At 29.8% G+C, this 16118-nt stretch overlaps 1 protein-coding gene across 17 annotated transcripts in view; it reads left to right on the top strand.

Annotated features, from left to right (window-relative positions):
- The window catches only part of LOC145294259 (septin-7-like), a 541621-nt gene that overhangs the window by 441106 nt on the left and 84397 nt on the right, over window positions 1–16118 (top strand). For 9 of the 17 annotated variants that reach the window (XR_013869856.1, XM_080141376.1, XM_080141370.1 and 6 more), the window contains exons 4-8: window positions 1080–1180; window positions 6350–6484; window positions 7775–7892; window positions 9534–9629; window positions 15000–15029. Coding sequence is in view for 15 of the 17 variants with exons in the window: in XM_080141376.1 (XP_079997502.1) it covers window positions 1080–1180; window positions 6350–6484; window positions 7775–7892; window positions 9534–9629; window positions 15000–15029 (480 nt within the window). In the remaining 2 variants the exon portion in view is untranslated. The remainder of the gene's footprint in view (window positions 1–1079; window positions 1181–6349; window positions 6485–7774; window positions 7893–9533; window positions 9630–14999; window positions 15030–16118) is intronic. The other 8 variants (XR_013869862.1, XM_080141373.1, XM_080141366.1 and 5 more) reach the window with 1 other exon arrangement.

The raw sequence follows: 16118 nt of genomic DNA, 5'->3' as shown, positions 1-16118 counted from the left end.
ACCAATGATAAGATTAAACAGTTACATGTGAATAGGTTTATTAGTAAGCCATGGTATGTGTTATTCTTTTTACTAGCAAGTTCACCTAACATCATTTAGAAATGAATGAATATCCTTGTATGCTCAGCCATGAACCTTATATTACCATGTTTACTTTTTTATTCCGGTAATTTTTAATTCCCAATTAAAATAATTATAAATGCATGTCCAGAAATCTCAGCAGTACCAGTATAGGGCCTTGTTTTAATTGCATTCTCAAAAAAAAAATAACTAAGAAGCATCAAATTTATATTATAAAGGGAGGCAACTTTGTTAATTTATGTAAATTACCTCCCTTAATTTTTTTTTTTTTTTTTAAGTTTTTTTGTTATAACTTCATGTCAGTTATCTACAAGCTTATATAAGACACTAAAGTAAATAATGTAGTTTCCGACTTTAAAAAATGTTTTCCTTTAGTTTTTGCATTTTTAACATCTGACAAGTTAATTGTAAACATATCCACTCTGAAAATGTATTGAAAAAGCACAAAGATAATTATTAACATAAAACTGAAAAGGAAATTTTGAATTGACAGATCACATGATTAAGTTCGAATTATATAATCACACTAAGAATGTACAGAAAGTTTTGTTTTTTTTATTTAAAAATTTTATTTCCCTTTCTAGTGCTAGAAAGCATTTGCTTAGGTTCTTAGTGTTGCTTATTAGGTCACTGCTGGACTTTGAGACTTTGGTCTGGATGACATATTGATTAAGAATTCTTGAAGATCAGTTATCTCCCATTAAATCAGGGTTGTCGAATCATAATTCAACTTGTAGAATTGCTACAAAGTCGAATTAAAAAAATCTGATTAATGATTATTTGTACTCACTAGGAGATCTCTTACAGATCATCAAAGATTACTCATTGACGTTGATGATGTTCTATGGAGTTTGTTATTATAGGAGTCATATTTTGGTATTCTACCCTGGTTATAATCTCTGACTGTGATTGTTTTCTACTATATTATAAAATATATCTTCCTATGATTTCAATCAAACATCTGTTAATTTTTGTAATATTTTTTTTTTCTTTTACAGGTTGACACTACTCAAGTTGTATTGAAAGAAAATGGCGTCTCCCTGCGTTTGACGGTTGTTGACACACCTGGTTTCGGTGATGCGGTTGACAATAGCAACTGGTAAGCATAAAATTTATTCTTTCCTCCTCTAAAATATTAATTAAAAAAAAAAAAAAAATTCGGATCATCAATCAAGTAGTCAATTTTCAGATAAAGTAACTTTTTTTAAAAAACTTTTAATAGGATGTTTTCTAAATTTGTCATGTAAAATCAGGCGGCTCCTTGTTTGAGGCAACGTTTTTACAAGCGTCTTTTCAGAATTTAGGAAGGATCATCTCTGGATAAACTTACACAATTTAAACATGAGAATCTTTGTCCAACTCAATAAACCTATGTGACCAGATCATTTACTGGGGTGAGGGTACTTGGTGTGTCTGTGACTTGGGGACGTTTCTGGAATAGCTGTTATGCCATGGGCACATCAACCAGCTCCACAAGTGTAAGCCACAATGAAACGATAGATCAAAGAGTTGATATTAAGATGTAACAGTTAGAAAGACCAGACGGGTGTAAAATTGTTTTTAATAAATATTGCTATTTATTGAAAATAAAATTGAAATTTTTTTCAAATGTTTGAATAAAATATTTATCTCCTGGAAATTGGGACATTTTGATTGATAAAATGTTAGCTACATGTGATGGTGAATCTGCCTTTTTGGTTTTCTGTCTGGTATCCTTACTGGCTGGGCCACTATGCTGAAACTGAATGCTGTATGAAATGAACGACACATATTTTTATAAAAATAGAAATTTATTTAAACATTGAATAACTCAAAAATTAAGCTGAGCTGAAGACTGACGTGGCACAAACTCCAACTAAATCACAAAAGAGATATTAAAACAAAGACTTAAAATGTGTTTTTCAAATCTTGGTGTCGGTCAAGTAGGTTTGACTTTTTTGCACCTGTCTATCCCAATTGTTTTGACGCCATTGAGATTTTATAAACATCTGTCAACCTGAGTCGAGCTGATGTGTGCTGAGATTTCAAAGCAAAAACAACAGACTTGATTGAGTAGAAAGCCTCCAAATGTAGGGAGTTGGGGCTCTTTATCATTATGCCACACCTATACAAAATTCTGAACTGGGCTTTTTATTCAATCCACGGGGGTATATTGTTCTCATTTCATATGTCATGACTAAATATAGCTATTAACTTTATTCAAATATTTCTTTCCCTGTATTTTTTTTCATCTGTAAATGAATTTAATACAACTGCGTTGTTGACCTAACAAGTATGTAGTTTTTATCTATAACATATGACCACCTTTCAGATAGGCTGAAAACAGGAATTTAGCTAAAGAGGTGCACGATTCCATTGCTTTCTAAAAATGAGTTCTGTTTCTTATCTTAAACTTTCCTTGCAGATTTATCTTGGTTTATTTTCAGTTAGCTTTTCATACACAAAGCTACTTTGCTTGTAGAAAATCTTGTCAGAAAGTTGGGGATGCTCAGACAGAAAAGGAATTATTATAGAAAATATTAACAATAACAACCTATGCATATATAATAACAAAAAACAACCTTTATTCATTCTGCTACAAACTCGTTCTCAGCAATTGACCTCTCTATAAGTGATCCTAGTATATTTATGCATTAAAACTGGACAGTGCACGAGGACACCTGGGGAAGTGACCACTTCTCAATAACATTAGAACACTTTAGTCCTGAAATAACCTTTAAAATTCCTTGCTGTAACCTTAAAAAGGTAACTGGAATAAATTCAAATTATTATGCAAACACAAACTTCTATCTGGAAAACATGGGAAAGACTCGATCTTTACAGATACCATCATCTCAATAACTGAGGAGTGCATACCTAAAACAAAATCATCAACCAAGTATAATCGGCCCAGGTTTAATCATGATTGCAAAAAGGCTATCAGGCTATGATATGCTGAATTAAGAAAATTCAACAACCAACCAACTACTCAGAATTTCAACTTTAAAATATGCATGCCAAACAAAAGAAGCCAACTCTGAATCAGAAAAGAACTTTGTGTCCAAAATCAATAACACTAAGGACAAAACCATAAGGAAAAACCACCATTTCCCCTCTCAACTACCTCTGTATAAACAATAACAAAATAACTCCACACAAAGGACATAGCCAACATGTTTGCAGATACTGTTGCAAATAATTCATCATCCAAAAATTCTAATAAAATTTTCAGACTATTAAACAGAAATCAGAAAAAACAAACTGAACTTTAAAAGTAATAATGAGGAAGAATACAACAAACCTTTTACCATTCATGAACTAAAAGATTCATTTAAAAAAAAAAAAGCCAAAAACCCGGCTAAAGGACCAGATGGGATAACATATGAATTCCTAAAACAACTACCAGATCAACCATTAAAGTATTTACTTTCCATTCTTAATGACATCTGAATCAATGGCAATCTTCAGCTATATGGAAACAAGCCACATTTATTCCCATACCAAAACCAGGAAAGGATGCATCTGACCCCTCCAATTATCACCCAATAGCTCTAACAAGCTGTGTGTGCAAGATAATGGAGAGAATGGTAAACACTAGACTAATTTGATTTCTTGAAACTAATAAAATAATAACAAACTTTCAATGCAGCTTCCAAAAACACCGGAGCACTACAGATCATTTAATACTATTGGAAACTTTTATCAGAAATGCATTAAAAAAAAAAAAAATGATTGCTATTTTCTTTGATCTTGAAAAAGCTTATGATACCACATGGAGATATGGTATCATTAAAGTTCACATGGTATCATGAAAGATCTTAATGAAAAGAAGACTACCTATCAACAATAGACTATTTAATGCCTGTGTAGGAACATACCTCTCGGGCATCAGGGAACAGGAAACAGGAGTCTCACAGGGAAATATTTTGTCTATAACATTATTTAACCTAAAAATTAACAATATCGTTGGATGCATAAATCAAGACGTGGATATGTTGATAATTTTCTAATTGCATGCAGCTCAAGGCATATCCACATAATTGAGCGTCAACTTCAATGCATTTGACAAAATAAAAAAAATGGACAATTAAGAATGGATACAAATTTTCCACTAACAAAACAAAATGCATGCACTTTTGTCAGCTAAGAAAAATGCATCCAGATTCTCTTTTAAGACTAAATGATACCCAGATTTCTGTTGTAGATGAATATAAATTCTTAGGCTAATATTAGACAAGACTTATATTATCCCTCACATCAAACACCAAAAAAATAAATGTAACAAAACTCTCCAGCTAATGCGAATCATTGTCCACACAAATTGGGGAGCGGCCAAACAAACTCTATTGAAATTATATAGATCACTAGTGCGATCAAAACTAGATTATGGCAGCTTTATTTACAGTGCCACCAGAAAGTCATATATATATATATATATATATATATATATATATATAAGAACATTAGATACCATTCAATATCAGAGCCTCGGACTTGTACTATGAGCCTTCTGAACTTCCCCCCCATCGATAATCTCTATGCAGAAGCCAACGAACCACCATTATCAATTCGACACAACAAACTAGCTTTACAGTATTTGACCAAAATTCTCTCTAGCCCACACAATCCTGCCTACGACTGTATTGCAAACCAACTATATTAGTCTCTCTATGATAGGAAAAAATCACAACCAACAAATCCAGCCCATAACTGCATCTTCAATCCCAATTACCAAAACCTATTTGACTAAAAAGTAAAAGCTATAAAACCTTTTGGTCTCCGTATGAAACCACTAGTGGAAGATGCAGGTATCACAATCACTGACATCCATGATGTCAACCAACTAAGCCTTCTACCCTGGCTACTAAAACAACCTGCAATTATACTTGAACTAAACAAGCTCCCAAAAAATCGAACTCATCCACTATCCTGTCAAGAAAAACTCCTTCACATTCAGGAAAAATACCCAAAGTATCAGCATATCAGATGGTTCCAAACAGCAACAGAACTGGATGCAGAGTAGAAGTGACTACCAGACTGTGCTTAAATTTTTAGTGCCTAAATCACCTGGCTCTGGACCTCACTATTGACCTCATCCACAGCAAACTTAGAATTTTTTCAGACTCTCTATCCATACTCGAATCCTTAAAGAACGAAAACTTAAATAACCCACTACTCATCAACCTATTACAAGAATGCATACTCTTTCACAAAACAAAAATATCCAATTCTGCTGGATCTCCAGTCATTTTAGAATTCAGGGCAATCAAAAAGCCAACCATAGCCGCCAAAAATGCACTAAAACTCAATATAGGCAATATAAAAATTCCAGACTCAAACTACAAAAAACTAATAATCTCATTACGAAGAAATGGCAAGAACAACGAAATAACTGTCAAAATAAACTTTTCAAAACCAAATCCGCAATAGAAGAATAGTTACTAGATTTTAGAAAATTGTGCAGGAAGGAAGTGGTTTTGTCCCGCATTCGCATAGGACACAAACACATAACCCATTTCTTCCTGCTAAAAAAAGAAGACTTCAGAATGTTTGCTATGCCAAGAACTTTTTACAGTAAAACACCTCCTTTTAGATAGTGGCGATTTTGCATGTATCTGTCAAAATTATTACAATGTCAACAACATGAAAGGACTATTTAAAAAAATAAATTCTAACAAAAGACTAACATTTCTGAAAAAATCAAATTTTTACAAAAGAATATAATTTTAACTCCATCCAACTTTACTCCCCCCCCCCAAAAGAACCCACATCACCTAATGATCCAAAAAGGCTGACTTGATTTACTGAATAAGTTAAAATATTTAACCTATGACAAAAAAAAAAATCCAAATTACGGAACTCAACATTAAATAACCAAACAAAAAAAGGTTATTGTGCTGTAAAAACAAACTAAACCTGACAAACAGCAAAATCTCACCCCTTCATTGTAGTGGTCCTTAAATGGTGGAAAAACCTATTCCACTGATGAGTTGTAGACGACTAAACATGTGTCAGTGGATAATTATATTTAAAAAAAAAATAATAATACGTGTACATGCAATATTTGATCAAATAATTTTATTGATAGAAATTACGAGTAGGAGATTTCTTAGATTGGAGTTGGAACTTTTCAAATTTCAGGAATGAGAATCTGAATCGGATTTGAGTGCTTGTTATAAAGATGCTGCATCCATCATAGAAAAAGTAAAGCTCAGTTCATGAGTTCCTACTGAAATCTTACCTTAATTTTACGTGTGTTATTTATGACTAATGATTTTTCTCCTTTCAGTTGGCAACCAGTTATTGATTTTATTGACTCAAAATATGAGGAATACCTAAACTCTGAATCAAGAGTCAATCGAACCACAATGCCCGACAACAGAGTTCATTGCTGTCTTTACTTTATTGCTCCAACAGGACATGGGTAAGTTAATCTTGTTTTTTCGTTTTTTTTTTTTTTAAGGATTGTTCGAAATAGTAGATTGAATGGACGCATTTTAGTTTTTATATATCTATAAAAGGAAGTGTGTGTATGTGAGAGAACACTTCTCAACCTATATACTAAACAAATTTTTGATCTACAAACTTGAAATTTGGTATATACAGTATTTAGATATGTGGAAAACATTTTAATCGATTTTCGTCTGAAAAAAAGGAGCTGCTAAAAGGTCAAAATTTAAAAATTGTTTCATGGGAATCGTTGGATTTTTATGTGTTTGCTAATTGTTTCACAAATGCACATGCACAGTTGTGAAACATAACAGTTTCTTAATGTTGAGAATATGTAAGTTTGAAAACCATTTTTAAAGATCATGGCAAGTTGGTGTAATGGCTAGCGTACTTGACTGACTGTCTTTAAGTTTTGGTTTCGATCTCAGCTTGAGTATTTTTTTTTTTTTTACTTGGAAGATGTTAACTGTTTAGAAAAAACATAATACTCAGTTTTTTCGTTTTGTTTTTTTTTGTTTTTTTTGCATGTTACATTTCCTTTTTTTTTTTTTTTAAGGAATTTAACATTTATTTATTATAAACAGAAATACCTACAGTATAATAAATCTGCATTAATAAAAATATAATATTTATGCATATTTTATGACCAGGCAACACCAGGTGGCCAGCTAGTATATCCATAAGTCAGTCAGTCACATCCAAGTTTGAAATAAATCTTCATTGCTAAACACAAAAGAAATGTGCTAAATTTTAGGTGTCTATAAACATCCATTAATTTTAGTTCATACACGTTTACATTTCCGATATTATGACAGCCGTTTTTCTTGTTTTCACTGCTCTATCACCTAAAATGATGAGACAAAAAAAATTGAAGGAAAACAACTAAAATCTCCATTGTTAGTGTAAGAGGGGATAACTCTGGATCCTGCAAACTTTCTTAGACCTAAAATACGCAGAGTACAAACAAAAAACTGTTACCATTTTTATATCAACATGCCATAAGAGATTACTTTTACATAAATTTTTAGATTTTCAAAACTTTCAAATATATTGACATCTATTTGAATGTGGCGAATTAATTTAACATCTAACATTGAGCTTATAAAAATAAAACCTAAATTTTTACAAATTCTTTTTTTTTTTTTTTTTGGATAATCTGAAAAATTTGATAGTTGATTGTAGTCTGAAGAATTTAAAGGAAACCCGTGCAAAAAAAAAAAAATTAAAGCAAGCTTTGTATGAATATATTAATTTTTTTTTCCAGTTTGAAACCCTTAGATGTTGAATTCATGAAACGTCTTCATGATAAGGTGAACATTATTCCCCTTGTTGCTAAAGCTGATACCCTGACCCCAGATGAATGCAGGGACTTTAAGAAGACTGTAAGTTCATTTTTCTTGGCTTTCTAAAATAAAATAAAAATAATTAATTTTATTACTAACTTGTTTTACTTTACTGGGATGTAGTGAAATCATTTTCTAGTTTTTAAATTTAAGGTAGATAACTCCTAGTATTAGTTATGATATTGGGGAACAAAAGCTTGTACGCATTGGATACTGAATGTATTCTATTTTGCGTGTTTTTGCATTTAATCTTTAATTTTCAAAGTCAAACTCTAATATTCATTCAATCTGATATGTCAGACTTTGCTTGTGACTAATCAATTTCCATTAGCTTTTGTTGTACGATGTTATTGGCAATATAGCATATGTAACTAAAATTTATTGCAAAAGTTACTTCAGTCAGAAACATTTTTAAATAATCACCTAGAAATAAAATCAAGATAACTTATTTTGATTTGAAGATATAAAATAAGAGTTGTCTACCTTTTAGTTACCAGAATATTGCAAAAGTTTTAGCTTTCTCTATTCAAAACATTGGTGCCTGTTTACATGGGTGATCTTTTAAACCAACATATTTCAGATGAAAACATTACCTACTTGCAAGTCATGGTGAAATTAGTATAAATTGAAAAAAATTACGATAAATGATCACAAGTAGAATAGAATTTATTGAATTATCAAGTTTTATGTGTTGATGTGGAAGAGTTGTGTGCTCAATTCAGTATAATAAACAAGGGAGATAACCCTTAACTTAAATTTACATATTATGGGTTTATGATTTCTCATAATTTTTAGAATTTATACTAATTTCGTCATGACATGTAAGTATGTAAAGTTTTCACCTGAAATGTGTTGGTTTAAAAGATCACTAATGTAAATAAGTACAAAAACACCTTTTTATATTTATTTATTTTTGCCTTTAGATCTCATTAAAATGAAATTCAACAAATATTATATTTCCTAAAATAATAGGAAAGGAAAAAGTAATCTTATATTCATGCATCAAATATTAAATAGTAATTGCTCAAGCAAAAAATTTGTAGCAATTACATTCACACCATAGCTTGTTTCTGCTCAAGAGTTTCAGAAATAAAGAAATAGTCAGTTTTTCTTTGAATTAAATTGTTTTTTAAAATTTAATCCTTTATAATGAGGTGTAAACATTTGCAGACAGTTGTAGATTTCAACTATGACATTGGTTGATCTCTCATAAAAAGCATTAATAACTGATATGTGAACGTGGTATTTTTATAAAAATGTGCATGATGACCATATGACTCTGGATCATAACAGATTTTATATCTTTTAACATTGTACCTGTTAAACGAAATTACTCTTCCAGAATAATACCTATATTGGCAGGCGATCCTCAATCAAATGTCTGCCAGCTTACAATAACATACAATATATCCACTCAAGATGGTATTGATCAATTAGAAGCCACATACAACATTTCTTTCCCAATCTTCACTAGTCAAAAGGGGGATAACTGTGTACATATTGTTCCACTTGAATCTAGCATGTAGGATAGTTTTTTTGTATTTTTGTTTTTTAAACCACCCTCCCATCCCTCTGCATTATTTTCATCCTCATTTTTCTAATTTGAGCAGCAATTCAACACCTTAAAAGAAAATTGTATTTTGTTGTTTCTCTGAAATTAATTTCCCCTCCTATTTCCAGATTTTGAATGAAATTGCACAGCACAGAATCAAAATTTATGAATTTCCTGAGTGCGATGATGAGGAAGAGAACAAGATCCAGAAGAAATTGCTGAAGGTTGGTGTTTTTGTATTTTTTTGTGTTTACCAACAATTAGCTTTTTAATGCTTCTTACATTGGCAATATTGTCTAACCTTACTTACCATATGAATAATTTTCTAATTTATTACCAATTCTAAAGGCCTGACATCCATGCAACTAAGTAATCCACAAGTAGGTAGGGAGGCATGGGAGGACCTAAATTACTACCAAATAACAATTACTGAAAATGTTTTATTCACTAATTTTCCAGATAATTATAAATATTTAAATATTTTTTTATTATATTTAACCTAAAAATAATCATCCTTTATCAAAGCATTCATGGGATGGATGCGAACTGCAGAGCTTAGATTGTTTATGTATGATGTAAGCATAAAAAAAAATAGTTTTTTGTATTCTCTTAATTATTAAACAATTAATCAACTCTGTGACACTTGTAATGTTTTGTAATCAATAAACTTTTAAAATGAAAAAAAAAAAAATAATAATTAACTTGACTACATCGAAAATAAAACTTTAGTGATAAAAATTCTGTCAAATGCTATAAAAACTTCATTATGTTGGTTGAGCTATTTTCCCAATTTACTTCACCATAGGTGTTCTATGTTTATTTCCTTTTGCTTATTGTATAAGTAGACCGAATGAAATTTGGTGATTTATTGGATTCATGGTTATGAATAGCAAGTCTGAAAATAGAGTGGTTTATTGGAAAAGCTCCAAAAGAGAATCTTGAACACAAAAAACAAAAGAAGTAATGAAAATGCAACTATGAGAATGGATCCAATATAATAAGGAGCTAAATTTTGATTGTTTTGATAAAAAATAAAAAAAATGTCAATTCACGTAGTCAGAAAAAACACAATGCAAAGGCTTATAAGACCAGATACATTTGCATTTGTGTTTTTTCTGACTACATGAATTAACATTTTTTTTTTATTTTACATTTTATTCAAATATTATTGAAATAAAAAAATTAAAAAAAAAATAAACTTTTAAAATAAAGTTTTAAGAAGAAATGCAGTCTACCAAAAACTTCTTTTTTTTTTTTTTTTTTTAAATAAATCAGACATTATAATCTTTTGTTATAGATGTTAACAGTAAAGAGTCAAACTTAATACTTGCCACCTGAGGTTAGGGAAAGAAACTACCAACGGAAAGGAGACAATAAATAGAAAAATATACCAAATTTGTTTTCTTTTTCATAAAATACTAGAATTCTTTTCAAAAACATGTTTTTATAGTGTTATAACAATATTAAAATATCAAAAAGTGTTTTCCTTTTATGCAAGGAGAATTTTTTTTATTTAAGCTATACTAATGTAATGGTTCTGGTAAGCATTGATGCTCTAGTCACCACACACACACGTATAAGCTTCCAGATATATAAAAGTGTACGTTTGTGTATTATTAGAAATCGATATGTTATTCAAATAAGTTTCAACGAATTTGAAGACCCTAACTAAATGTTCCTTGAATTTCATATCGAGTCACTAGAAACAATTATTTTCCTTGAATTTCATATCGAGTCACTAGAAACAATTATCTATCAGTTAGGTTTATTATAATAATATATTAAACAAAGAAATTAAATTCATTTTTTTCTTTTTAAATTTCATAAAATAAATACAATGTATTTTAAAAAAGATATAAGTCTTGAAATTATTTTATCTGTATTTTTTAAAATTAAATAAGGAGATCAAAGGTATTTGTTTAGATTTGTTGAAGTCATTTAACTTTGTACACAAACTTAAAAAAAAAAACCTTTTCAAAATCAAGTAAATAATGAAGAGGAGAGAAAGAGGGACAGAGTAAAAACATTTAGCGACATGAAAATATACTATGGCAAGCAAAGTCTTCTTTGATGTTGAAAACTATTTCAATGTTAGTATATATATCTTACAATGAACAACACTTGGCCGTTTGACTGGGAACAAAGTGTAGTATCTGGTCTGATGTTGTACTTTATTTATTTTTTCTTCTGTCCTTGATTAATGAAGGACAAATCCTTCTTGACTTAAGCAATTTTAATTTTTGAGTGTGCCAATTTTTGGAAAGCTGGATGTTCCAATGTTAAAAACTGACCTTGTGTCTAACTCTGCCCTCAGGGGAGGAAAATAAATAGAAACAACATTTGAAAGGAAACTTTAAAAATCTAAAACGATTGAGAACATGTATAATATTAATAACTACCTACATTTATCCAGCATTGCTCAGGTGGAGACATATTGCCAGATGGAAGGCTTAGAGAAAAAAATAATAATTCAGTATCAAAGTTACATATATGATACACAGATGCACAAAATCTTATCCGATATTTTTTTTTTTTTTTTTTTGCCTATTGCGAAAAAGATTATAATTTTAAAAAAAAATTTTTTTTAACACAAGTTTTCTTAACAATTAGATAATTTCTTTTTATCTCATCTTTTTATCTTATATGATGGACAATGTCGAGTATCCCTGCTAATAAGATATTAGGGAAAATATTAAACCTATAACAAAATTAAATTCATTGAATTTCCTTTTAAGTGTTTTTATAATTATGTTGTTGAAATTGATATTGTTGTACTCTGTTTGTATTGTCAGTTTTTCTATTTTAATAATGCTGCAAGAATTTTTTTTTCTCTTGTTAATATGATATTCCTATTCATTTGCATATATTTATTTTAAACTAGACTACCCGTGACCCATTGGGTCAGTATTTGTTATATCTGTATACTACTAAAACTGAGGATGTTATCCTATTTGTAATATGATTTCTAACTTTGATATTGGTTGATTATGATTTTTTTATTAGGAATAAAAAAAATCAGAATACATTAATGTTATAATAATCTCTCTCTCCTCTTTTTCTCCTCTCTCACTCTTGCCCTCTCTCCACTTCTCTAATCCATGTTCCTTCATGTGATTCACCCTTCCTCCTACCACTGAAAACATGTACAAATGAAGTGTGCATGGTGACAAGCAAGATAACAAACATCCTCAGAGTTTTCGTAGTATATAAATATAAATATGTAGATGAACTCCTCAACCAAGATCACTCCTCTAATCCAAATTTTCACAAGATTATTTCACATCTTACATGTCCAGTTCCATTTAGCGTGCGGTTTATCCATACACCATCTGCCAATACTCTTTCCTCTGCATCTCCATCTCCATCACATCTGTCTATGTGTCTGTTTATTCTTATCAGTGGACAACTTTTTTATATACGCATTGATCTATTTGGGTCACATGACACAAAGTAAAATTTAATCTAATAAAAATCGTTTATTCACATAAAATTTAAAATAATCAACACAACATTAGTAAAATACTGTTTGAAAACATTTAATTCAATGTAAATTGCATATGTCATTAAAGAATGTGTGGAAAGAAAATAGCTTTAAAAAAAAAAAAAAATAAAGCAGATGTATGTATATGTGTCGATATTTAATTGCTAAACTCTTAAAATATTGGTCACATAACACTGAAATTAACATGAAATAGTAATCATACACCAAGGATGGTTTATAACAAGTAAAATGTTTGTTTGGATGGATCAGCAAGTTGAAATGCAAAATGGTCATCTCACCTTGCTGACATTTCTATAAGTTTGTGCATGCATAAACTAAGCATAGTTAAAAGTAGTTTAATTTTGTAACTTTTTTTTATCTGTTGGTTTAGCTCAAACGATAGCGAACGCAGCTGGAACAATAAATGCTTTGGTTTCGAATCTAGCTGATCACAGCCAAGTTAATTTTTTTTTTTTTAATTTAATACTATATAAAATAGGTACAATATAATATTCAATAAGCGTATTTTATGACCGGCAAAGTTTCCCCCCCCCCTTCTAGTATATGAATAAAATTATGGAGCAGCTTTGTGTGTATTTATTGCATCAATGTATCTTTGATAATTACAGATCGAATTATTTTTTTATTTACTAGTAATTTAATATTGAAATACATAGCACACAAAAGATGTTAAAAGCAGGTTTAAAAAAAAATCTAATTACTAAATTTAATCATGTATTTCTGCATCTTTGTAAACAAGTCAGACATATAAAATATAATAACATACTTTGCTACATTTCTTTTTTTAATTACTTAGACCACCACAAACAATTATCAATATAAAACATTTTTCCAATATTAAAAAAATATTTAAAAATAAATATAAAAAAAAATCAGCAAAGGGGGGTTAACTCATTTTAAATGAAAGAATCTAACAAGAATTTGTGTCTTATATGGAAAATAACGTTAAAAACTAAACTAACTTTATTGAACTCCAGCAAACACCAAGTAGGCCTAGTTGAATGTATAATTTTGCTATTACATTAAATTTGTCTTAAATTCTACCCTCACTTTTAATGAATGGTTGTTGAAGATTTTGTTAAGAAATTGGCATGAAAACCTTTTTGTTTTGTTGGTTTGTTTTTCTTATCCCCATCAACATTTGTTAACAATTTTGACAGCCATACACAAAAGAAATGATAAATTATTTAAATAATTTATTTGTTTTTTTAGTAACTATTTTAAAATGAAATTTTGTTAATAACTACCTTTATTTTAAATAGATATTTATATCTCATTAAATAACTAAAAAAAAAAAAAACATGTCTTATAAAATTAATGATTTAGAATTTTTGAGATGCGGTTTTGCATTATTTGGGCTACTCATCTTGAACGTTATTCTCACAAGGTTTTCATAGATGTAACCTCCATGACAAGATGCAGCTAAAGAAAGTCTGAAACATGAGAATAACATCAGAGATGAGAACAGTAGTCCGAATGATCCTATTTTTTTTTTTTTTGAGAATTAATTCTATCAAGTGAATAAAATGTTTTAGTATTTCATTCAATTTAACTGAAGAAAGTAGAAAATACAATTGCAGTTTGTTTTTTTGTTTCCCCCCCCCCCTTGCATGATTCAGACTACTATTCTCATCTTAGTTATTTTCACAACATTTTGGCTGATGTAATCTCCAATCTTCAAATGTTTCTTTTTTAACTCTGGAATCCATACAGAATTTCAAATTGGAGCCTTTATTTAATCCTCAGATTTGGATTCTTTTTGTTTTTATTGTATCAGTCATGGTCACATGAACATGTTAAATAATTTTTCATTTTATTCTTGCTATCATCTGCAGTGAAATAACAATTTTACTTGATAGCAAATAATTCAAGGTGTGGTATCTGTTCTATTTTCAGTCAAAGGAGCAAAAATATTCTAGGCTATTTTTTGTTACCGTACAGAATACTTCCTTTTAAGGAGCTGGGTACCCTGCACATTAGAAATCTACCCTGTGTCTATATTGCCCTCAATAGACAACTAAATAGACTCATTTTTATGAATGTCAGATTTTCGATTTTGCAAAACAAAAACAATATTTTTGGACCTTTTCAGAAGGAGTTAAAAGGCTGTAAATCTGTACAGGTATGTAAGAATAAATAAAATAATCCCTGCCCACCTACACTCTAGGTTAAAAAATAAAAACGATTGCTCATGTGGTGCCTTGTTCCCTTTTTTTTAATTGTTTTAACATTTTTTACTATTTTTATAACATTATGTAGTTTAGTTGTTTTATGCATTTTTTATCCAAATTTTATAATGGTGTTGGATAAGAGTTCTGCCTAGAGAATGCAAGTCCCTTGGTTGAAAATACTTAAATCGTTAACTTGTTATATAACCAGACCCATTCAACCTTCAAGTGCATCGTTTTGAATTTGGGAACTGCCTCATCAAACTTAGGAACCAATAATTAAAAATGGTAGATTAGATCACCAATAAGAAGGTTCCAATACGAGCAATAATAAATTTTAAAAACTTTATTGTAATAAGTCGTAGTTGTACTCGTCTAGACAAAGTAATGTTCGAGGTTTCATGCAAGAATTTTTATATGAATTTATGGCATAACCGTTAAAAGTATGGATTAAAGGGTTCAGTTTTAAATTTTATCCAGGTTCCTTAATTTGATATATAATTTCCCAAGTTCAGCAAGATGCAGCTGAAGAAGGTCAATGGTTAGATCGACCAAAACATTAACATACCAGCCACAATAGGAATAGTAGTCTGAATAATGCTCATCTCGAGAACCTAATCAATGTTGTCCTCATAACCTCAAAATATTCTGTTCGCTTTACACTTTCACATTGAGAAGTTTGGTACCTGTTATTGAAAATTTACTTTCGATTTTCTTTGAAAAGGTCAATTTCTTTTCTCATGAAAGAACAAAATATTTTAATTTTCAATCCTAAATTTTTCTAGAAATATTTTCAGGTCATATGCATTTTGATTTATCCTACTTTAGAATATTTATAAAATCCTCCATTGTTGCTGTGGTCTGATTCAATGCTTACTGCTCTTTGCTTTTTTATTTCTCTCCTTGGGTTGTGTGAACTTGCTTGTTTTTTTTTTTTCTTGTTTTTTTTTTTATATTTGATTTAACAAGTTTTTCTATTTGTATGTATATACATGTACAATCTCAAATAGTGAGTATTCTAAAAATATAAGAAATGCTGAATT

The sequence above is a fragment of the Euprymna scolopes genome, chromosome 2 (genome assembly GCF_053919585.1).
Source record: "Euprymna scolopes isolate OS-2025 chromosome 2, ASM5391958v1, whole genome shotgun sequence".
NCBI classification, from domain to species: domain Eukaryota; kingdom Metazoa; phylum Mollusca; class Cephalopoda; order Sepiida; family Sepiolidae; genus Euprymna; species Euprymna scolopes.
This window is presented reverse-complemented; position numbering and strand designations above follow the sequence as displayed.